We start from the raw sequence: 24,209 nt of genomic DNA, 5'->3' as shown, positions 1-24,209 counted from the left end.
TCTCTGCTTTTATGAAAAGAAAGAGTGTTTCAGTAACAAAGTGCTGCTCTGTCCATAGACATCTCCCTGAGATTATTTACTAATGTGTTTGGCCTCGATCCTTGTTTTATTGCTCTGACCACAGACCCCACAATAATGGACCCATTGAACCGCTTCAGCTGTCCAGTAGTTGTTAGGCCGCTGTTTACTTGCATAGAAGCCAGAGGAGCTACCAAGGTCAGAATAGCAGCAGTTATTCTGAGCCTCGCAGGTGCACGAGAGCAGTCATTTTAAACACGCGGATTGTGGTTTTGATCCTAACACACCCAAACCTGACTGCGATTGCCTGTTTTCTGAACAAATTTAAGCCACATGATCTGCAAGTAATAATGAGTGTCAGGCTCAGAACAGTGATCAGAGGCCCACATAGTCAAGTTAATTTTTGTTTTAAACCCAGAGCAGAAGTTGGGAGGTTGATACTTTTTGGATCCTCTCAAGACTGCTTTGTCCCTTAGTCTTATCCATATGTCTTGTGCCTTTACATGTAATTCAGCATGGACGCTTAGCAATGCATTGCTTGATACGTGTCTTTTTTATTAAGTCCAGATGGCAGAAAGGTAGCTAACAGCACTCATCACTTTGCATTCAAATGTCTTTTATGAAAATATACACTTCTGTGACTTGGGGGTGCGGTGGCTCAGTGGGTTGGACCGGGTCCTGCTCTCTAGTAGGTCTGGGGTTCAAGTCCCCCTTGGGGTGCCTTGCGGCGGACTGGTGTCCCGCTCTGGGTGTGTCTCCTCCCCCTCTGGCCTTACGCCCTGTGTTGCCGGGTAGGCTCCATGACAAGCAGTTCTGAAAATGTATGTGTGTGCACTTCTGTGTTCAAAAACAGATCAGAAGCATATGTTGTGTTCTCAATAAATTGTCAAGTCACTTGTTTATCAACACAAGGAACAACATGCAGTTTCTATTGCATTTCATAGCGTTCAAGTTAGAGCTTCTGATGTGCTGTGGAAAGCTGGGGGGATTTGCTCATGAGTGTTCCAGGTCATTTTCATATTCATGGCATCTGCGCTCCTACCCTGTGCACCAGCAAAATGCAATCGAGGAAACTTCTGAAACGAAAGAATGAAAATGAAAATGGATTAAATCCCAGAGTCAAGAAGGCCCCTGCTTTTGCTCTTCAACATTAATGGGAAATTGGGTATCTGTTGGGGCACACGCAGTTAAACAGCAATATAAAAACAGTCGAGGTCAGCTGTTTCTTACAGTGAGCAAAATCTCTTCCTCTATCACAGACACTTGGCTGGAAACACTGAAGTCAGCATGTCGTTGCTGCTCTTTTTGCTCTTCCGTACATCCCCTGACCCCTATATCCTGAGACCTGCTTTCGTCAAGGACTTTCTTCATGTTTCGGCTCGATAGCTTCCTTTGCCTCAGCAGCTGGAGATGCTGGACTTGTCATATCACCATTACCCGAGACAGTTACCTGCAGAAGCTCTCCATATGCCTGTTTTGGTCACAAACATCTTTCAGAGCCTTGCCATTGATGGATGAGTCCATCTTGACCAACAGGGAGTTTTATTTTGGGTAATTGGTGCAACTGGGATATGTGTGGTTGTTTGCTAGTGTCTGAATTGTACGTGTTGTATACTTTGAAAGTCAACTTTTTAGCTTTGGAATGAGCACCCATCCAAGAAATGTCCAACATCAGGAGTAGGTGTAAGCCATGATGCTGGTAAACAGACGTGTAATTAGATTATACACTGGCATTGAGGGTGCTGCTGTTCTCCAGCCAGTTTGAGCCATACTGCACAACAATAGCCTTCCAAACAACTTGTATGATTTGTCACTTGCCTGTTTTTTTTTTTAAAAAAAACACTTGCTTAACATGCCATGCCATTTCTTTCTCTCTTTCTGTTAGTCTCCCTCTCACCATCCGTTGTTTGCCTCTTAGATGTGTTGTTCTTCATATCATAAATTAACTGGAAAACAAATTGTATGTGTATGTCTGAAGGTGTAGCGTCCCCCTTTCTAAAATACATTTTCTTTGTACATCACCAAATTCTTTGTTGGTTCTTGGAGTGTAGCTGGTCCTGGAGGCCCACAATGTGCCTGAGCTTTCCGCGGGTGTGAACTGCACCTTTGAAGACTTGGCCGAGATGGATGGGTTTGTAGAGGGCAACCGGATAAAGTGCAGCTCGCCGGCCGAGAAGGAGGTGCCCCGCATTATTGTTGATAAAGGTAAGGATTGCTTTGGGTGGGAAGCATGGAACAAACGTTGACACAGAAGTGACACAATTTGCCATATGAAGAACTATATGTTTCCTCCAGGAAAATGTCATTGAACAGTCACTGCCTTTTTTTTGTAATTATTTAAATGGGGTAATTCACAAAAGGTCTTAAGAAACTGTTATAGCAGTAATTGTTGCATCAAAAGCCCTGGTAACATGGCATCCTCACACTGTTTCTGGAATAAAAGTCTCATTGGAGCAGTGCAAGAGAGCAGTCCGAAAGTCAAGCTATCGTGAATGTGACATCTCCCAGGTGATTGTCATGATCTATAGATTGTCAACAGATTTCACGTGTCTTCCAGATCTGAATTTAATTTCTGTTTCCACTCGAAACTACCAGCCTTCACAGAATGATGAGTCATTCATGACCAGTTTATTCAAGTTCCGTCACTCTGGCCCTGATGTCCTTATGCTCTTTCCCCCTTCCCCATGATGAACTCATAGAGGCGTCTCACAGTCAAAGTGCCGGTCAGTGATGCTGAAAAAGCACAGCTTTTCTGTTCCTTCCAGTGACAGACATGACTAGCCCCGTCACTATTCAAAAGCGCTCTTGACTGCACTGTTTTACATAACATGGTGTTGTGGAGTCATTGAGTTATCACCCTGAGAAGCTCATAAATACCCTGAATACAGGGGCAAAAGAGCAGAGTGAATGGGGCAGAGTACAAAAATTTTGCACCAACCAGTATTTTACACCGAAATAGTTGTACAGATGTGCTTTTGTCTTACCTTATTTTTCCATTGCAAAATGAACAATATTTTAGATGAGGAACACATATTAAAGAAAAAGAGGAAAATGGAAGGCTGTAATCATTTCCTTCATTACAGAGTCTTCATTTTGAAACTGCGGACTGCACAGTAGCTGAGCTGTGAGGTAATTTGTTTTTAACAGGCTCCGGTGGTATCCCAGCTGTATGAGTCGGTAACCCAGTGCATGAATAATGAAACCCACAGGCCTTACAGCAGAGGATGCGAGGCCGATCAAGGCACCATGAAATTAGAGGTCTGAGGAACCAGCTCAGGCTTAACGTACCAGAGGGAGCAAATCAGGCCCCGCCCACACATAGCACTGCGACCTCCTTCCAGATTCCTGCTTTAGCACCCCTCGAGGTCTGCCAAACTGTCTGTCATCTTCACACAGACGTTCGAAGTTATCCTTTATTTTATAATGTCATTTCTTCTCCAGGCTCAATGCAACAATGGGCACCCTAATAGGCTCCGGTGCTGCAGCGGCAGAGTCGGGAGAAGGCAAAATGCATAGCTAATGTTCACGCAAATGTTTCTGCGACATTAGGTGGGGATGTCATTGTATTCCCACAGTTTCATCCTGCCAACACAAGGGTAGGGAAGCTAAGGACAGACGTCTTGGCCAATGATTAATACGTTAGATTCTGGCAACTGTTCTGCATAGAAGTAGCACTGTGGCGGTCACAAATGACGATCAGGGCTTCATGGCATGTGTTGATGTAACGTTTTACTGGAGAAGTTGACTGCAGAATCTGTCAGACATGTTCGTGGGCTTATATAGGGACAGTGGTACCAGACATTGAGGTAGCACTTAGGGGAGCTAATTTAGACAGATTCGATGTCGGGTGCAGTTTGCCATGATTGATGAATGATTCGCTCGCAGGTACAGGGAGAGGGCGAATGGTCCCTTTGAGTGTGGAGATGTCCACATTCGCCCTGTTGAATTAAACATAAGCTTCTTCATTAGCACAGACAAAGCTATGCAGAGGGGGCCTCCTTTGTACCGCATCTCGATTAAGTACGAAGAGGGTTTTTTTATCTCACGTTTCAAAGGGGTTCAGAAAGACTGCGGTGAAAATGTTTTGATCTCCTAGACTTGGCTGAAATAGCTCTATTGTGCCATTCGCAGCAGAAAAAAAACCCAAGTGTTCTCAGCTCGGGGTTGAGGGGTGGGGGTTTGCGCTGAATAACACTTGTGCTTTCTTCCTAATGACCAGAGCGAAAGCTGGATGGTTGCTGTCCAAATGACTTTCCTGTCATGAGACAAAGTCCCCAAAGGATGTCAATCAGCTCACTCCTGGGGCTTTGATCTTTGTTATTTGCTGGGTGCAACATCATTGTTAGCCATTGCCAGTGTTGTGCCTTCACATACTCCTTATGGCAAAGCAGCCTTGTTTTTCAGGCCATGACTTACAGCACAATAGGTGAATATCTACAAGCTGATGCTGTGATACTGCTTTACACCACCAGGTCACTGTTCATCCTCGGAAGAATGTTGGTTGTGTCAGGGAAGAGCACGCAAATGTCTGCCCCCTTAGCAGGGAGGGGCAAGGTGAAAGTCCACATGCAGCTGATTTCTTCCCTTCCCCCAGGAGATCACCAGATCGTCCAGTTGTACCTCAAGTCCAAGGAGACAGGCCTTGCCTTTGCCAACACCAGCTTTGTCTTCTACAACTGCAGTGTCCACCGGTCGTAAGTGTCAGTGGGGCTAGGGAGGGGCTTCACTGAAGTCGCTGAGTGCCGTCACCCAGCCTTAAAGCCAACAGAGCTTTACAACAGAGCTGATAAGGTTCCACTAAAGAAAGCATACCTTCTAATTTGGTCTGTTAGCAGTTTTATTTCTTTTTCTATCGCTATTTAGCAAAGGGCAAAATAAGTGTTCAAGGCCAGCTCAAAGGGTTCTGATATATACACTCCATACCTAACAGGTGCCTGTCCTGCGTGAGCAGCCCCTATAGATGCCACTGGTGTAAATACCGTCACATGTGCACCCATGACCCTCGCAGCTGCTCCTTCCAGGAGGGTCGTGTCAAGCAGCCTGAGGTGAGTGTTCTCTCACATCCAGGAACCTATGTGTGAGTTTGTGGTAGCAAAAATCTGTTTTGTCCATGAGTTGCTCTTGGATTATCAGTGCACTCTGTACATGTTTGGGATCGATCCTTAACTGAGACACCATCTCGAGCACATACAAACATACCTCGTGTTACCAATACCCAAGTTAGAAATTTTCAGCTTTTCAGCTTTTGTAAGTTAAGCTAAGAAGTGTATTTCATGGTGTGTGGTCTTAAGGGGGGCAATCAGCAATGAGGGTAGGAGCATGGAGTGGGGCAGGGGACAACTGGGGGAAGTGGGGCTACAGGGGCGTGACAGTAAGGTGTTAATTACAGAGTTTATTAGGCGCCATCAGCTTGTCCAGATTGCTGCAGGCATTGTCACCACTGTTGACCAGGTTAATATTGGAACAGCCTGCTGTGTAGCCCACAGCCCCCATATAAGGCTGGGATTGAATATCTGCATTCATTAACAACCTATTTCTTTGTTTTTTTGTTTGACAGTTGTTCCCCAGGCAGGTGTTTCATTCACCTAATGAGTTCAATTCAGATTTAATTAACCCCTCAAACCGAGGGTCGGGTTTTTGTCTGTGTACCCTGTATTGCTCAGAATAAATGAGTTTGGCTGTTTACCCATAATCCTCGGAGACGGCAACGGTAAGTCAACTTTGCTCAGAGAAATGAACTGACCTTTCGAGCGACCTTCCGCATATGAATTTCCGTTGATTTTTCCAATTAAGGGATTTTTGCAAGTGATCTAAATAATCTGCAAATGTTTTTTAATTGCTTGTCCAGAGTCTATTCCTTGACAGAAACTAAGTGCAACAGGAACCACCGAGGGGGCTGTTTGACAAAATAAAAACAAAAGTTAACAGACCATTGCACAATGAGCTTGTTTTTCAGACACTTACAGCTGAGAACCACTTGTTTAGCAACACCTTGCAAAGACATTCAGGTGATTCTCTTTCCAGCAGTTTTTCACACCCTAATCAGACCTCCACTTTTGTCCATCAGTGCCCAGTTTTGGCACCTTAGCTCATTGTGGTGGTCGGAATCTGTACAGCCAGTGTTTGCTTTCCAGTATTAGCGCTGCATCAGCCACGGCTGCCTTACTGTTTCAGAGCCCACACAGCAGTGTTACTTTGTTCTGTGTCCTGGAGCTGTCACTGTCCTTGGGGACTGCAGAAGTACCAAGGCCTTGATGTGCCTGTTTTAACAGCATTGGTTGTCCTCTGAGAGCCACAGGAATACTAGACTGACACTGCTGCAGTGACATCCTCACAAGCTACAAGTTCAAGGGATCCTGGAGGTGCAGTTATATTTTTCACCCAATAATTGATTAAAAAGGCAGTTGGAGAAAAAGGCAGAGAGTCAGCAATGATTGATCAGGCCATCCAAATTCCTTTGCTATGGGCTTTTAATTGACACTCCTCTTTGGATTGCACATGTGTAGCAGGGTATCTGGGATGGTAATGAGGATCTGGTTAATTTATAATAAACGGCTGTTAAAACTGAGAGCTGATGGAGGTGCATATGAGAGAGTGAGAGAGAAACAGAGACAGAGAGAGAGATAGAGAGACAGAGGGGAACATGCTCCTGTGGCCCAGAGCGGAGGAGGAAGATGAAACAGGTGCCAATGGTAGTGCAGAGCTGCTAATCACCCAGCAGGCCTGAGAGAGGCTCACCTCACCTTCAAACACATCCCCAATTACTGGCATGTCCCAGTGCACCACAGTACATGGAGGGAGTTTGTGGCCAGATACAGGTACACACACCTTTGTGCCCTCGTTCTTGCTGTGAGCCAGCCAGGTCTACAGAGGAAGGGCAGTGGAGAGGACAAGGAGGTAATTCTAGAAGTAAACTCTAGTGATGAATCTATCTGAGCCCCTTCCGGCAGCTCTTGTATGTCTGTTGGTTGGTTTCCTCTTAACCTGTCATTACCAGTCTGAACACAGCCAGCACAATCTAGTGCTGCAAATGCCTGAGAACATCACAGAGTCAGTGTGTTGTGTGTGTGTGTGTGTTTAACTCTGTGTCTCTTCCTATACACGTCATAGATCTCTGTGCTCTTTTGTCTGTGCCTGTTTTGATTGTGCAATTCTGAACCTATCCTGTGTGGTGGCATGCATGCCAGGTTCCGGGTGAGAGTAGAGAGCCAGTTGAAGGGATAGGGATCTGCCCTCTCAAGATAAAGTTTATCGAAATGTTGCGACTATGCCAGTGACTCATAGGGTTCTTGGTCTGAGTGGAATAGTTGATGTCCAATTAACACCACATAATTTTCTTGTCAGCTGTTAACATCACTTGTAACTTGCTGGTCATTGATGGGGGACTGATTGAAGGAGACTTGGAATCAAGAATGTGTCTGATTATGTTTTTCCCCACAGAGAGTAAACTCTGGAAAATAGGCAATGTGGGGATGTTCAGGCAAAGGAAAAGTGCTTTATAAAAATTTTGTCTGCTTAAATAAATAGATTTAAAAAATTAATTAACAAAATGTATAGCTTTTTACTAGTGTGGAGTTAGTAATAATTTATTGTGCTAAAGTGGGAGTTTTCGTGAAAGGCCCACTGTGATAAGGAAATGAAAGTCTGTACTGGCATATGAGTGTGCGCATGCATACATTCGTGTGTCTGTGTCCTTCTTTCTTTTCACTTGCTGCAGGCGGCACTGTGGCTTTCTGTCGATGAGAAAGAAGTGGCAACAATGGATGTGAATCATTGTCATGACTTGAGCCTTTAAGGCATCATTTTGACAGGAAGTCACCTCACCTGGTATTCCAGGGTTAAATGAGTTATGAAATGAAGGGTCACTGAAAGGACTTTGGCTTCCCCACCTCCCATTCCATAGGTGTGGGGGGCTTTTAGCACTAGGCAGCTTTCTCGCTCTCCCTCCATGTGAAGACTTAATAACCCAGCTTGACAAAACGAGTCTTGCAGAACGTCGACTCTGAAGACTCTGCATTAGAGGCTTCCAGCCTTCAATTATTCTGTTGTTATGCTTCGAGTCAATCACCATTCCCCCCACCCAGGCTCCCCCACAAAGCTGCCAGCCAGACCCTGAGTAGCCGTCAATAACAGGCAGGAGAGATGGGATGAGTGGGGGTCAGCGGGCCATCTATCATTCGCTCCAGAAGCTGCAGACGAGTATCCATTACGGCCACATAATGGAGGCAAGAATCTGGAGTGGAGTTTGGAGGAGGGTGAGGCATGAGGCCTCTGTTCCAGCCCCTTTGTGAACACTTGTAAAGTTGTCCTGCCTTCGAAGGTGCAGGTTCACTGCCCGGATTTTTGTTATGCTCTTTGTTCCCCATATTTTCACCAGAAATCAGATGTGTCCAGTTATGAGAGGCAAATTTTCTTGTCCTATTGTATCAGAGGAGTTCTGGACAGTACACTACTGGCTGCTTCTTACAGTTAGCCATTATTTTACACTAAAAACACTGTCCGTAATGTTGTGTGCTGGGTGTGTGTTCTTGTGTGTGTAGTTGTAACAGAGAGGTTTGTTGGTGAAAACAACACTGGGACACTATATACAGTGTATATATGAAGGGTTTAGGCACTGGGAGAGGAATGTTGTCGGAGGGCTGAGTGACATGTGCCAGGGATGTTGGAAGGGCTGGGCCACGTGATGGGCTGCAAGTTGGGTCAGCAAATGAAATCTGAAATGCACAGTTTCCCATTAGCGCTGTCAGAATGAAGGATGGTTTGGGTGCTCTCGGTCACGTGCGAGCGCAGCTGTTTATCGCTGCGTGTAATGGGATTTCCACCCCCCTCTCCTACCTATTGCTGGTAAGAATGTTGGTGCACCCACTTCTTCACCACACTCCACCTGTCTTGGGTGTGAAAGTAAGACCACTCGATTTTGCCCTTAAAAGTGGTCAAATGCCTCAAAGCCCACGGTTTCTGGTCCTCTGCTGGGTTTATCTAATGACACACTCTAATGACTGTATTATTAGTAATAATACGGTCAAACTCATGAATATCAACTTCAGATAAGTGCATTTGGAAGTTTACTGTTCTCACAATTCTTCACTTGTCCATACTAGTGTCATACTTGTGCAAATCTGTTCATAGCAAGACGGTTGCTTATAGAATACATTTTTCATTTTCTCCAAGTATTTTTCTCCAAGCCTTTTCTCATTCTTTAGGAGATATTTTTATTTTGATTTATTTGCTTACCTGTTAAGTGTGCTGTTCTGTGCTGTGTGGGCTTATTTCTGGACAAACATCTGCATATGTGGTGCTGCTGTGAAGATTTAGTGGCTCACAACTCCAGGATTCCTTCTGGGATCTGAATATACAACCTTCTGTCCACAAGTTAAATTCCTTAAATACTACTGCACACAGCTGCCTAATTTTAGCAGGGTGTCCTTTAATCATCTTGTTTGTTTTGACATTAGAAGGATGCCTGGAATTTGCCTCCCTCACATCATCCACACTCATTAATGCTCACCATATTCTAGATCTCAGTCATCCCCTTTAAGTCTGATATTTGTTGCATCAAAGTAGCCATCAGGATCAGAGCAGACTGTTGGAATCATTAACAACACTTTTCGACGTCAGCGTTGGACCTCTGAGAGGAAGTGTGTTTGACTTGAAGCCCAGCTGGTGTGAGGTTTGCAGAGAAAGTAGCCCACCTAGTTTATTGTCTCTTTCCACGGACCTGTTGCAGCAGGCATTTAAAGCTATTTCTTAAACATGGTTATGGTCCTTTAATACTGTGTGCTGTCAGTATTTCTATGCAGCTTCATGGGGATCTGCAGCAGGCAATCCTTGCACTGTGTATTAGTTTGCCCATTATGGACACATACTGTATTGTAGACATATTTCTCCTCAGGTGCCCAAAACAGACTGAATGGCTTTGCTCTGTCTTGTTTCAGGAGTGCCCCCAGTTGCTGCCTGCAGAACGGATCCTGGTACCAGTGAATGTGGTGAAGCCCATCACCCTGCGAGCACGGAACCTGCCCCAGCCACAGTCAGGCCAGCGAGGCTATGAGTGTGTGCTCATTATCCAAGGGCTTGAACACAGGGTTCCTGCCCTGCGCTTCAACAGCTCCAGTATCCAGTGTCAGAACACCTCTGTAAGTCCATGTGTGTGTTGTGTGAGTCTGTGTATGTGTGACTTTGATTAACCGTACCAGATTGAGAAGCATGCGTGGACACACAGACAGCCCTTTTGAGGTTATTGCTTTCTTCTAAATCAGAATAAAACTAAGAAAGAAACTGGACTTCATGGGCCACAGATAAACACTTGAGCCATGTCCTTAACAAGTAAAATAGTACTGTGTGTGTCTGTCAAAGTGTGTTTGCATGTGTGCTTGTCAGATGTAAATCTACAGTACCAAACCATGACTTGTTGTCAAAGATGAAGGTGAAGTGATAAACCCACCTGTGTATTGCCGTTCAGTTGTTCCCCAGCTCTCAAAGCTGTCTGTGACACTGAATACACAATGACAGACTGATAATTCACCCTCTCTTTCATGCCCACCTGGTCCCCATGGCAACAGTACTCCTATGATGGGATGGAGATGAGTAGTCTGCCAGTGGAGCTCACAGTCATCTGGAATGGGGACTTTAGCATTGACAACCCAGCCCAAAACAAAGGTGAGGCCCCCAGGTCTCTTAGCACTACTTTATCACTGTGCATCACCTTGACAACAACCCCACAGTGCCCACCATTTCAAACAGTGGTCACAGGGGTTGCAGTTGCTGCGGTTTCTTGTAACTTCTCTCAGCTCATCCATGTTCTGCAATGCTCTCTTTTTCCATGACTCCTTCTTCTCCTTCCTTCTTACTCATACCTGGTTAACTTTGCCAGTTCCGACTTCATCATTCACCCTTTCTTTCTCTGCATCGATCTTCCTTCCATGACTCATTTTCTGTGCTTTTATGTCACCTCATCAACCTTAGCATGTCTCTTGATCTCTACCATCATGTTTGTTATTGAACCTGGACTGGAGCGTTCAGTGGCTCCTAGGCCCCCAACCCCCCACCTCATTGGTTATGAAGTCTTGGGTGAAACTCTTTCTAAAGGAGTGTTAATTATTCTGGAGATGCTGAACACTTTAACTCTTATGTGCATTCTGCTTCCGTGGCCTGACAGCTTAAACCGCAAATTTTGTTAATCTGCTTCTACAGTCTGGTATACAGTTGAGTCTGAGAAAAGTACAATAATCGGGATGTGAGATCAATTTAGAAAATGCACACATTTCCTGAAAGCAAGTGCAGACAGTATTCCAGATGTTCAGGAACTCCATTATTTACTTTGAGGGACTGTGTGTCTGTGTGTAGTCAGAGATACTGAGAGGATGCCTACATGACTGATTTGTGCGTTGTGATGGGCAGAACTCTGATGATATAATTTCATAGATGGATTGTGGAAGCATCTAATGGCAATTAAAAAGAAAATTCCACAGTGGTTTCCTTGGTGATGAACAGTGAACTAGTGGACGAAAAGCAGTGAGAGGCTGATTTTTTTGGAGCTAAGGTGGCATGAGACAGATGGGGGAGAAAATAGGAAGATACTTGCATCGATCCAGAAGGCTGCTGACATATAGATACCTGTAAAGTTAAGCTACACCACTATTTCCTTTTAAATTTTCAATTTAACACTCATGTTGAGAAAGGTACAGAACCTGACAAAAAGAGCGACAAGTAAAACTCCTGTTTTTTATGCAATTCCCCTATTGAGATTAAATCTTGAAGCTTCAGTCATGTGGTTAATGCTGTCTGTAATTGTCTTTTAGTGATGCTCTCCGTTTTGCACTAAAAGCTTTGTTCGCTTCGACGGCTGATCTGTTGTGGCTCTGCTGGCTGTGACAGGCTGCATTCAGCTCCTTACGTTCAGCACACAGCCCATCTTGACTCACAGGATCTGGCTGACCATTCATCTGTGTCCCTCACTACGGCAGCCCATCTCACGACTATCACAGAGCTGACCACCTCTATCCTTGGCTTTTGTGCGCTTTTGCTCGCTTCTTATTGACTCAGATTTCCATTGCTTCTCTTGTCGGTGTTCACCTGAGTTCACAGTGCCAGTATATGCATCTGTGTCCACCTGTGATGACCTGTGCTCTGCTGTATTCCCAGTTCACCTGTACAAGTGTGATGCCCGGCGGGACAGCTGTGGCCTTTGCCTGAAGGCTGACCCATTGTTTGGCTGTGTGTGGTGTAACGGAGAAAAGCGCTGCACTCTCAAGCAGCACTGCCCGCACCCAGAGAGCCAGTGGCTACAGCCGTCAGGTCCCAACAGCAAGTGCACCCACCCCAAAATCACACAGGTGAGACTGCACATTTGTCACTGCCTTACCAGCACTCCATTTAGGAACTATCCTTCAGCCTTTTAGACCAATGAACTGGACTGATTTGTTTATTTCCACACCAGTGTCATTGCAGCAGTTAGCATGAAGTAGGATGAAAGCTTCTATAAACCTGTGTGTCATTTTATCTCACCCCTTCACAACACTCAGCTGTACCTCAGTTGGAATCAGTAAAATTAAAAGTTTTACCATAAATACAGTACTGCTCTGGATTAAGGGCCAGTTCAGATTTAGAGAGTACATAAATTAAGAATTAGCCTGAACAGTGGGGAAGCTTCGCAGGAAGCTGACAAACAAAAGGATAGTAAGAGATTCGTACTTTATAAGTCAGTGCTTAACAAACAAAACTTTTTATTTTCATGGTGGCAGTTAAACAAAGCACTCACTGAACAAAAGGTTCACTCATAGCTCTCTCACACTTTAACAACTTGCCTGAGGTTGGGAAGGAATTTAATAGAGTGTGGACTGGAATGGAAAAAGTTCTGGCATTGGGTTTTGCACTCCAAACACCTTTCATCTAAGTAGAGGCTAGTAAAAGTCTCTGACGGCTGGAATCCTGGTTCTTCTTCTGTTTGCTGAGAAGAGCAGGAACATATTGTACCCCTCTCACACACTCATAAATCCTGTCACTCTCTCCCTGACGTTTTTCTTTTAAGAGGATCAACCCTGAGGTTGTAATGCATTCTAATGCACTTCATTACAGTGACATCTCGGATGAACAATCTTTACTCAGAGATGAAATGGAGAGTGATTAAGTGTTTTCCTCCAATAACCATCAATTAGCTTGTCAAGTTCAGAAATCTAATCAGTTCCACATCCTCTAATGAAAGGAGACTTGTATCCAGCTCTGATGCCTGCAGCTTGACATTAAATGGAGGGAAGACCTAAAAGACATCAGGGTCAGCAGAGACCAGAACCTCACAGAGAGGGTGGGGCTTAGCTGGAACGTTCTAACCCTAACCATACATCCTGCTGAAGCAGAAAAAACTCTCTTATTGCCACAATGAGAGCATTCAGCACATTAGTTGATCACTTCAGCCTACTGTATGATCTGTAATCCTTCTAAATACACCAGAAAGCCTCTGGATAAGAGCATCTGTCAACAATATAAATAAAAATTCAATAAACTAGCTAGTTCCAAATGTATACGCACATAGACCTCTGAGCTCATAGGCTAAGGTCGGAAAACACTGGGACATGTGAAAGCAGACCCGTTTTGCTTCACATTCTCCTGCAGTCAGTGTAGTTAAGAACGACCGCAAATAAAAAGTGAGAAGTTCATGAGGCACACAGGGTAGCGGCTGTGACGTGACATATGAAGACATAAGAAGGTTTTACGTAAAGTGTTCACTCATCCACTTAAGAGACACACTATGTTTTGGAAAAGTTATCCATTAGGTGAATTTTTTTTCCCATTAATATAAAGGTGGAAAATTATGAGGCACTGTTGGAATGTCAGCAAATCACTGGTTTTTCCACCACAAATGTACAAAAATAAGAAACACCACAGTCTATAAAGGGCACAAAAAATGCACAAAGAGAAGAAATACTGCAATTTAATGGCTTTAATAACTCACACACACACACACACACACACACACACATTGACTGAAACCACTCGGCTCAAGCAGGGTCGAGGCGAGCCGGAGCTTAACCCGACAACACAGCTGTTATTCAATAATGATCGTCAGTACCATTATTAGTGTAACAGAATTTTTTGGGGCATTGTGCATTTAAACTATAAAGTCACCAGCTGTTTTTGGAAAGTAGAGTGTTTAGCGAGATGGTGAGATCGAGAGGAGAGGAGTCAGTTTGTGTGTGATGGCAAAGGTGACAAGCTATATTCATATTCACTGCAAGGTTTTCAGTATTTGCCTTGTTTTGCCAAATTATGTACAGGACTTGATACTCTGTTCAGTGTTCTTTAAATCTTCTAACTTCATACTCACAGGAGTAGAAATTCTTTTCATTTTGGCTTTTCTGTGTCACTAGAGCCTTACCAAGATTGCTTTTTTTTTCACTCTTAGGACCCATAATCAATTCCAAAGAAAATGATGAACACCTAGTAAATAATCAATAAAAGAACAAAAAACTTGTTTAAACACAAAAAAAAACACACATTTTAAAAATTTTCAGGAAGACTCCTAAAAGCTGCTTATTTTACAAAAAAACTATAAGCATTTCCATTGCTTGTATACAAAATGCTTAAATGAGTAACATTTGAAAACTTTTAAATACATTGCTTACCAATAAACATTAAACACACACACACACACACACATTTTCTGAACCGCTTGTCCCATAGTGGGTGCAGGGGAACCGGAGCCTACCCGGCAACACAGGGCGTAAGGGGAGGGGACACACCCAGGACAGGACACCAGTCCATCACAAGGCACCCCAGGCAGGACTCGAACCCCAAACCCACCGGAGAGCAGGACCCAGTCCAACCCACTGTGCCACCACGCCCCGCTAGAACATTAAACACATTAATATAAATAGTTTTAAACTAAACCTAATAAATAGATAAAGTACGCCTCCTCTCTGCACTTGGGTCCGACGACTCACTTTCTGGACAGAAGCGTGACACAACCACCCATGATACCCATGTAGCAGTCACCCATGCTTCCTACTTTACTTCTGTAAATCGTCTGCTGCAAAACAGTCCAACACTAAATCAGTGAGCAGTTTATGGAGAGGGTCATCAGTGTGTTGAAGCAGCTTCAAATGTGGAACAATGGGAACAAATTCAACAGTAGCATTCAATTTTCAGAGGAAAGGGTTCATATGGGTGGTGGCAGAGCGATAAGGGAATTGGAGGATACAGCGAAGAGCAATGCATATTTCAGATGAAAGTACTGTAGGAAATGACTGTAGAAGACTCCAAAAGGTGGATGCTCCATGCAATTTCATTTAAACCTTTTGTGCAAACAATATACTCACCTATACTGCTTAGAACTAAAAAATATATATTTACAGTATTTATTTTGTGTGGTATATGTGTTTAATATACAAAACTGCTCCCTACTTAGGAATCACTGATTATGGAAAGAATTTAGTCATTCTAAATAATTCAGAAATCATTAACTCAGATGAAAATGTCATACTGCCAAAGATATTTAGTATTTTTGCTTCCAATTATTTCAGTGCTGGTTACATTATAGTAGTTGTACAATGCTGGAGTGGATGAAATATTTATTTGCTTTTGAGGATGGTGTGAAGTATTTTGAGGGTGTTAGGGGATTTTGTAGGTAAAATGTGTCGTTAGACCACTGCGATTGTTTTTTGGGATGCAGTTGTTTTGAAAATGTGTGCTTTGCTTCAGGAATTGCACTGAAATAAATTGAGAAAAACTGTAAGAATCTTTATGTTCTGAACACCTTTGTCCAAGGTGACAATGTTTGAAAATAAACTATATGTCGATTTAAGCCATATTCACACCAGGGCATTCCTGTTGTATCAGTTCAAGGTAAATACCGTCATCAGGAGTATTACAGCAGAAGTAGGATTCAGACTTTGCACCTTCAGATTACAAGGCAACATCACTAGTCACTATGCCACCTGCTGCCCTGTTATGTTTGTGTATTCATCCATGTTAGTTGCCACATGCTCACTTGACCACTTAACAGACATCTGGAAAACTAAATTAGACAAGCAGACCACTATGCAGTATTTCTCATTTTAAACACACAACCATGAAAGGAGATTTCAGCTGCAGATGAGCAGATGTCTGCTAAGTTAACACTATGTATTGAAAATTGAAGTGATGGCCAAGCCAGTATATTCTGATATGAAAAATACATTACATTTACTCTCATCATCAGTTCATAAAATTTTTACATAGTGCCCTTCTAAACAATGTTATCTCTGAGTGCTTAAAATAAGATCAAGCATCATTATTACTAACAACAGTGATAGTTTAAGGCAAATGTGGAAAAGAGCCTTCAGGTAATGGTGGAGAGAAAACAGAATTCCACACACTAGTTAATGGAAAAGCCCCATGGTCCAAGGGCACTTGGCTGCTCAGCCGCTTCTGGGCATGCTGACACTGCACTTTTAGGGAAGTGTTAATGTTTTTGGTATTTAGCGAGTTAAAGAGCAATCAGTGGGTCCTCTGGAAGCCCCATGTCTCGTCTGCAGGTGACAAGCATTGAAGGAGATCTTCACAGTAATGTCCAGCTAAAAATAGTCAAGCTAATGAGAAAATAAAGTCATGGTAATGGTTGTAAAGAATAGCTAAAAGTATCTGTCTCTTCATCTGTTTTCACTAAGTGCCTTTTCAGTCAGTATCCAAGTGAGTCATAACAATCAGGCACATGGTGACCTGTCCCCATTCCGATACCTCTTGTAGTTCCAGAACGAAGATGACATAAATTTGTGACCTGTGGGTGGGTGAACATGAGGTCTTTGCGGTCAACAGCCCGGAGGTTCAAGAGAGCACTAAAGGCCTAAATCACAGTTCTGGTTGCAGCCTTGTTCTCTGAGTGACACATGAGTGCACAAACCACTTTGACAGCCAAGCAATCCACACAAATGATTGGTCAATTTATTCTCCTTTGTAGCTTAAAAAAATCTATACAGGTAGTATGGATTCTAGAGTGATGTCTTTTCTCCACATCACTGCATATCACAGCCTAAGACAGAAGATGGGGAAGTTTACCTGAAAGGCAAATTAAAGAAAATCCCTCATTAGCAACACAGACTTTGAGCTCTGGTGCAATGGGATGAAGGTGAGAAATTTTAATGACTCACAGACGATTATGCTCTGCCCCCCACCCCCCACTGAGTCAGCTGTGCCCTCCTGGCGTCCGCTTGCCAACTGTCAACGCGGCTGTCTCCACGGAGATCGGTTCAATTAGGTCGCCTGTTGCGAGTGTAACGCCAACTATTTACATTTATTTCTTTATTTCAGCGGTCTGTTCCGCTGTGCTGGCCAGGTCATCAGGTTGGAAAGGTGCCGTGCTGTGATCAGAAGCAGCTTGTGAGAAGGTCATCAGTGACCTCATCTCTGTGCACAAGGGCCATCCTCCCCAGCTGCATGTCAAACAACACAAGATCAGATATTAAAGCTGGTAACTGGTTTACAGCAGAAGGAATGTAAATAATCATATGCTCAAATACTGAAAGGAAAATATTTTTTGAAAGATTATTATTTCGCTAAAAGTGAGCAAAATGGAGAGTTGCAGGTTTTGTCGATTCTGGTGTGTTTTGTTGACGGCCAGCTGTTGGAAGCTTGTTTTTGGCACATACGCGTGTTTGTCTGTGCATTTCTGCCCGTACTCGGCCATGTGTCTGCAGCCCTGGCAGCTTCCACAGCTGCGGATTTGACAGGAAGTCGTGTTGGAAAGTTTAAGACACTAACAGGCACTCTCAAAGCTTTTAATTAAACAGCAGGGATTAGGACGTCATTGGTTCAGCTTTACATCCATGGAGTGAAGGGTCCAATGGGAGGACACCCTGTGGCTTATGAATGTAGCACCCAGCAATGGCACGAGCCAAGGTCAGAGCTGAAGACGGCTGTGCGCAGCCTGGATTAGTCAACGATCCTGTGCTCACATCGGCTACACGCATGACCACTGACAGTGGGAGTACTGCTTATAGATGAAATGCTTCACTCGCATATCCAGCTGGGTAAACTGAGTGGGAAAAATTGGGAATGTATGTTTTCTGATTAGTGTTTGCTACATGATGTAATAATGTAGTTAAATTTTCAACCCTGCATCCAGTGAGAGACTAATCCGCAGGTTGCCCTGACAGAAATGGAAAATGGGGCTGCCTCTCCTCTTTAGGGGTGCTTTGGACCCATAGCCCACTGGCATCTTGGTGAGGGCAAACAGCGCACCCAGGTTATGGATAATTTAGTCTTAAGTCCCAGGTATTGGCCCAGTGTCAGCCTTTTGTGTTGTTTTCTGGGGCTCCACTGGTCCAGAAGGAGAGACAAACATCCATCTCGCCCAACAGTAGTCCCATACCAAGTGCTGTGTCCTTCCACTCCGACATATGTTAATTGAGACTGATATCACAGTTCGCCCGTCGCCCTGCTGGAGCGCAGCACTTCTGTTCACTTGTAGGGAGATGGGTGTTGCTGAGGCGGTCAACACACTGACAGGAAACTCTTGTAGAGCGTAATGTGTTGTGAGTTTAAACATGCCATGCATATGCACCATGTCTCACGCTCTGAGAGTGAGACTCACACATTTAGGCCCTGTCTGTCACCCTCACACTAAGACCCAAAAATCTCCTGCCAATTTGCAAGTGGGAATTTTCCCACCTCAGTTGGTGCCTGTGTCAAAACTGTGTTAGAAAGTATGGCTTGTGTTATGCATTTCCACAGTTATGCTATTGCTTGCTTTTATGGTATGCCTTCTGAACTTTCAGACCAACTTCTCCGACGGAACACCTGTTGTTATCAACATGTTAGTGACAAAAACAGCTCAAGTGCTGCGCCACATGGCTGGCACATCTATACAAGTCACTTAGTCTGTTTTTAACAATAGTACCTTTAATATGGTAATTGATGTGTCATGATATTAAATGTAATGTGGTATCGGGTGGAAGTGATCAGTAGTTCTTAGATGTTAAGGGCCTGCTTTATTTATTGTTATCGGGAGATGGGGATGTTTTCCAGAAACACTGTGTTCCTAGATTGCTCATAAAAACTTTAACTGATATATATGTTCAGGACCAAACACAGTATGCAAATGAGCTGGCCTGAGTGACAGGGAGGAGCCAAAACTCAAGCAGTGTTGACGTTGTAGTTCTGCTGAGTGGGTTTCTGTCAGCCCGGGTGACACAGCCACTAAGATCATCCATTAAACAGTGTCATTAAAAACCTGCCTCACATGCATATTACAGTTTCTTTTGCGTTTAAGTTATGTTAAATGTGCATTAGCTTGTGAAATGAGAACTGCTTTAAAAATGTAATCAATTCCGGGATTTAAAACCTGGCAATATGCCAGCTCACAAAACCACAAACTTTGATTTTCACTTTAGAAAGCTTTTATAATTGACAGGGTCATCAGTGGGCTGCTAATGAACAAATTGGGACAATAGCAAAAAAATGTAATAATCTATTTGAAATGTTACACCTTGTTGACATCCGCGTGGTGTTCACATAACCTACTGAAACGTAACAGCAACATCAGAAGGGGGACCTGCCTTATTTATAAAGACAATGCAAATGTATTTTTTTTATAGAAATGCAGTTATACAGTTTTTTTTTACAGTTTTAATGCAGTATTAAAAGTGTTTTTAATATTGAATGCACTTGATTTCAACTCTCATGGTTTTTATGGACAACTTCCTCCAGATCACACCTCTCCGAGGGCCCCGAGAGGGCGGGACGCTCGTCACCATCCGGGGAGAGAATCTGGGTCTGGACTTCAGAGAGATCCAGGGTCATGTGAAGGTGGCCGAGGTGGATTGCACTCCAGTGTTGGAAGGCTACATCCCAGCAGAGCAGTGAGTAGCATTCGAGCAGCTTCCAGCCAAGACCACAACAGGACCAAACTGCCTAATGAACAGCAGGTTACACTTCTGACAGAACATCACAGAAAATATACTGACCCTTACTGGGACTAGCGCTATAAAGCAGAATTATTTGGGGGGTTATTATACGGTTTGTACAACACTCCAGGGACCTTTGACGGAGAACACATCATGAATATGCATGTGACCTCTTACATAAGCTCTGTGTCTGTTTTGCTGGTTCAGCATTGCTATATAAGCTGCAAAGCAGCACTTTTATCGGAAGGAGGTCTTGTGATAAGCTTCTTAAATATTTTGAGATAATTTGGTGTTTGACACTTGTCAGGAAATAAAGATCAGGATTAGAACTTGGGCTCACCACTTCACCTTTTCCATCTGTAGCTGTACATTCATTATGTTGCACAGAAAATGGTGCTCTACTTTTATGAGTGTGTTTTGGTCCCTAATTGTGTGGGTGATGCTTTAATGTTTCTAGAGCATGCGTGTGTGTGTGTGTATGTGTTTGCAGGATCGTTTGTGAAATGGGGAAAGCAGAGAAGAGTCAGTATGCTGGGAATGTACAGGTGTGTGTTGGGAACTGCAGACCAGAGTTCATGGCTACCTCTTTCAAGTACTACTATTTTGTGGTAGGTAGTGTCTTTTAGTGTTTTAAATCGCTAAGACTGAATGTGTGTATGTGTGTGTTTGTGTGTGTGTACACGCATGCGAAACTTATCAAACTGTCACTAAATGTTTTATGTTGTACAAATCGATACATGTTGCTTGTTTTATTTACAATTATGTTTTGTTTTGAATAGTTAATGATGTGATATGAAGTTGGTTGCAACATCCCAAGCAGTAATAGATTATTTAAGAATAACCCAGCTAAGCAAAAACCAAAGTAACTGCTCAACTGAATAATGGGTTTGTTTTCCTTGGTTAATGCTCAGCACATCTTAGTCAATATCTCTGATCGCTAGTATTGAGTGTTGTGCGACGCTCACAGGTTCCCAAGCTGCTTCATCTGAAGCCCAGTCGAGGTCCTGTCTCCGGGGGAACCATTGTCAACATCACTGGAAGTAACCTAGATGCTGGCAGCAATGTCTCCATCATGTTCAAGGACCAGAAGTGTGTCTTTCACAGGTGGGGTTTAGGAACATGAACCACTATTGTGGTTTCAGTAAATCTGAGGAACCCTTGGGTAATTTGAGGAAACCTTAGGCAGTTTGGGCAAAGCTAAACTATACTTTCCGCAGGTGGGGACAGAGAGGCTTTGGCACTTCCAAGCCTTGTTTCAGACTGATCCAACTGAACAATCAATTCCTGTGTAAAAGCTGAGAAGTGTCTCTGTCAGTCTCTATCATTATCAGTAGTAATAATGTTACCTTGATGTGAAAACCATAACAGAGAAAATACCTTACTTTGATTGGGAAATCCACCTCAAACACTCTCTCCCACATACATTTATCTCACACATCTTGTGATGTACCTAGACACATCATCAGTGATCTAACCTAGCATCATGGGTTGTTTCCAGTCTTTCAATATTCGACACCCTCATCCAAGGCCCTATTATTTGTTAATTGTTATTAATTTTTTGTATGGCTGAGGCTTTCACTCAAAGCAGATAGCAGCATTTGATCCCTTTATATAGCAATCACAATTATTTTTACTGTAGCAAATCAGAGTGAGTTCCCTCCTCAAGGGTACTGCAGCAGGATCCAGAAATGGGGCTTGAAACGACAGCAATCCGATTGCAGGCGCTTGTCTAAAACCACTAAGGTACCTACTACTCCAGCTATGATGAATGTATACGAAATTTTATTCTATTTTCATTTTGCCAACATCATCAGCTTTCAAAATAACTTTGACCTTAAAAGATCTAATGGCAATCAGTATTTTTTTACTCCATGAATCAATGAAATTTCAGTGAAATCTGGTGTGTCATCTGGCAGCCAGATTGCGATTTTGGCTATGGAAGGTGTCATTTTGTACTTTAAAGGCATTCTGCTGCAAGGAGTTTGTGGAATAACAGACCATAGTAAACACTGTCCCCACACCAATATGCCAAACGGCAAAGAGAGGCTGGGAGAGGAAGTGAAAGGACAGATTCTCTAGTCTGTTTCTTGCTGGTTACTCTATGTGAGTAACTGCTGAGCTTGTGTATTTTTGCTCCTTCCCCATAGGAGAGGTGGACAATGGATAACCTGTAGGACACAAGCCTCGCTTAATGGATATGGCAACGTCACCGTGTCAGTGGCTGTGGACAAGGCCCACCTGCAGAAGGACCTAAGGTTTGAGTACGTAGAAGACCCTACTATACTTAAACTGGAGCCCGAGTGGAGCATCTTCAGGTGAGAAAGAGTGAGTGAGTGAGTGAATGAGCTGCTATGTGAGCATGCAAGCAAGTAAATGAATAAGTTTGTGAGGTGAGTGCTTCAAGGAACGACTAAACTCACCTCAAGTTGTCCTCTGCCAACGCTGCAGTGGGAATACTCCAGTGACGGTGACTGGGACTAATCTGGACATCATCCAGAACCCCTTAATCCGAGCCAAGTACAATGGGCTGGAGAGTGTCAATGTGAGTATTATTCACTTTTTCCTTGGGACAGGTGGGGCTTGATTCTGCTTCAAAACCTCTCCCACAGAGCTCTCAGTGACAAAGCCAGCCTTGCTATGCACCAAACAATGTACCCTGAGCAAAAAAACCTAGCAGTGTAATGATCACAGAGCCATAGGGTTGTTAGTGTCCCACATTCTTATTTAGTGCTCCAGTATGGATTTGCACGCTTACACTCTATTGTCCCCTTCAACCACAGGGCCCCATTCTCTCCCTGCCCCGTGTCTTGCTCACAGATGCTGCTCTGTTCCTGTTGGATCTCAGAGTTAGAGCATGTGACCTGGAGGTTTAAGAGCCCATTACCCTGGGGGGTGAATCAGGTTTCCATCATGAACAGGCCTCCATGAGCTCCCCAAACACATGCAGAGACCTGAGATCACAGGCACATGGGGGCATAGGGGGGCCAGACTGTTATCTGAGAAGCCTCTGTGTTACACAGAGCCTCTGAGGTGACTTGCCTGGCATAGTTCTCCAGGACCTGTGATCCCTGTGGAATGAAATGTGGCCACCAGTGTTTCAGCGCTACATTATGGCCCATGTTTTCCAGCCCAGCCTTAGTGTTAAAACATTAAATACATTCAAACATAACCATGCAGGCTGTGCTGGATGGTTACCTAAAAATGTATCCACAGTCTGCATGTGGTCTAACTTTACTCAAGTGAATTAAAATGACAGGGAGAAATCAAAGAGAGTAGTTTAGTTAAAGAACACCCTTCCGCAGGTGAGTATGGAGACCAGAAGTCTTCTGCTTAGCTCCTGACCTATGTGTGTTGAAAGAGGCAGTAGGAGATCGAGGGAGAATGGGAAGGGTGTGTGTGTGGGGTGACGGAATGGCAGTGCTGTTAAGGAGCTCATTGTGTGCCCTGAAGGTTGGAATCCCAGACAGACCATTGCTGCTGCAAGGCTCTTAGCCCTAGTGGCTTCCCCTGCTTGTAATGTGGAGAGAAGTAAAATTGCCAATTTGCTTTGGGTAAAGGTGTCAGCAAAGCAAGTAAATCAGGTGATTAGGTATTTCACGGATGCTGTTTTTTGTGATCTTGTGCTTAATGATACAGTTGGACAAGATGAGCAGCCACATGAGATTTAGTCTGAGATCAAGGCTAATTATGCTCTGTGAAATATCCCCTTAACATCTAATCTCCTTTATTCATTGCTGGTGCTAACCAAAGGAAAAGTAACATCAAAATGTGTTCCCTATTTCTCTTTTCTCACTGTTTTTCATTTTCCTCAATTTACTTTATTATTTCTCAAGCTAATAAAGCGGGACCTTGACGAGCGCTTTCTGTTTAACGGGTTGGTGTGGTTTCTCAGGAAATAAATGTAAAGTGTTTTGACAGGCAGTACTGTCTTCAGAAGCAGTCCTACAGCAGTACATTTATCTTCCCTTACTCAGTCCAAATATCTGAAAACAGACAAAACCTGGAAAAACCAGGTACATTGTTTATTTCATTTTTCTTATGGGGAAAAATTCCAATTCATTCCAATCCCATCCCACATTCGGCCCAAAATAACCAAAAATGATGCCTAATATCATCATGAAAAAGTAGTGTAACACTTAAAACTTTTACTTTTTAGCCATTTGCTTCTTGAAAACAATATTAATAATTTATTTTTTTTATTTGATTGCGTTTTTTGATTTGCACAAATTCATGAACAGGCACGGGAGACAGGAGGTAAGGGTTTGGACCCAAGTGCGGGTACGTTTATTTTGATGCAGTCACAGGATGAGACAG

General features: G+C 43.5%; 1 protein-coding gene across 4 annotated transcripts in view; it reads left to right on the top strand.

Annotated features, from left to right (window-relative positions):
- plxna4 (plexin A4) overlaps positions 1 to 24,209 on the top strand; it is a 182,121-nt gene that overhangs the window by 121,056 nt on the left and 36,856 nt on the right. For all 4 annotated transcript variants that reach the window (XM_018747502.2, XM_018747503.2, XM_018747504.2 and 1 more), the window contains exons 7-17: positions 2,070 to 2,223; positions 4,613 to 4,712; positions 4,949 to 5,063; positions 9,954 to 10,154; positions 10,581 to 10,677; positions 12,163 to 12,353; positions 19,699 to 19,850; positions 20,386 to 20,503; positions 20,863 to 20,999; positions 22,043 to 22,210; positions 22,344 to 22,437. In XM_018747502.2, coding sequence (XP_018603018.1) covers positions 2,070 to 2,223; positions 4,613 to 4,712; positions 4,949 to 5,063; positions 9,954 to 10,154; positions 10,581 to 10,677; positions 12,163 to 12,353; positions 19,699 to 19,850; positions 20,386 to 20,503; positions 20,863 to 20,999; positions 22,043 to 22,210; positions 22,344 to 22,437 — 1,527 coding nt within the window. The remainder of the gene's footprint in view (positions 1 to 2,069; positions 2,224 to 4,612; positions 4,713 to 4,948; positions 5,064 to 9,953; positions 10,155 to 10,580; positions 10,678 to 12,162; positions 12,354 to 19,698; positions 19,851 to 20,385; positions 20,504 to 20,862; positions 21,000 to 22,042; positions 22,211 to 22,343; positions 22,438 to 24,209) is intronic.

Source organism: Scleropages formosus, chromosome 2, assembly GCF_900964775.1.
Source record: "Scleropages formosus chromosome 2, fSclFor1.1, whole genome shotgun sequence".
NCBI lineage: Eukaryota > Metazoa > Chordata > Actinopteri > Osteoglossiformes > Osteoglossidae > Scleropages > Scleropages formosus.
The sequence above is the reverse complement of the archived record's forward strand: the minus strand, read 5'-3'. Positions and strand labels throughout refer to the sequence as shown.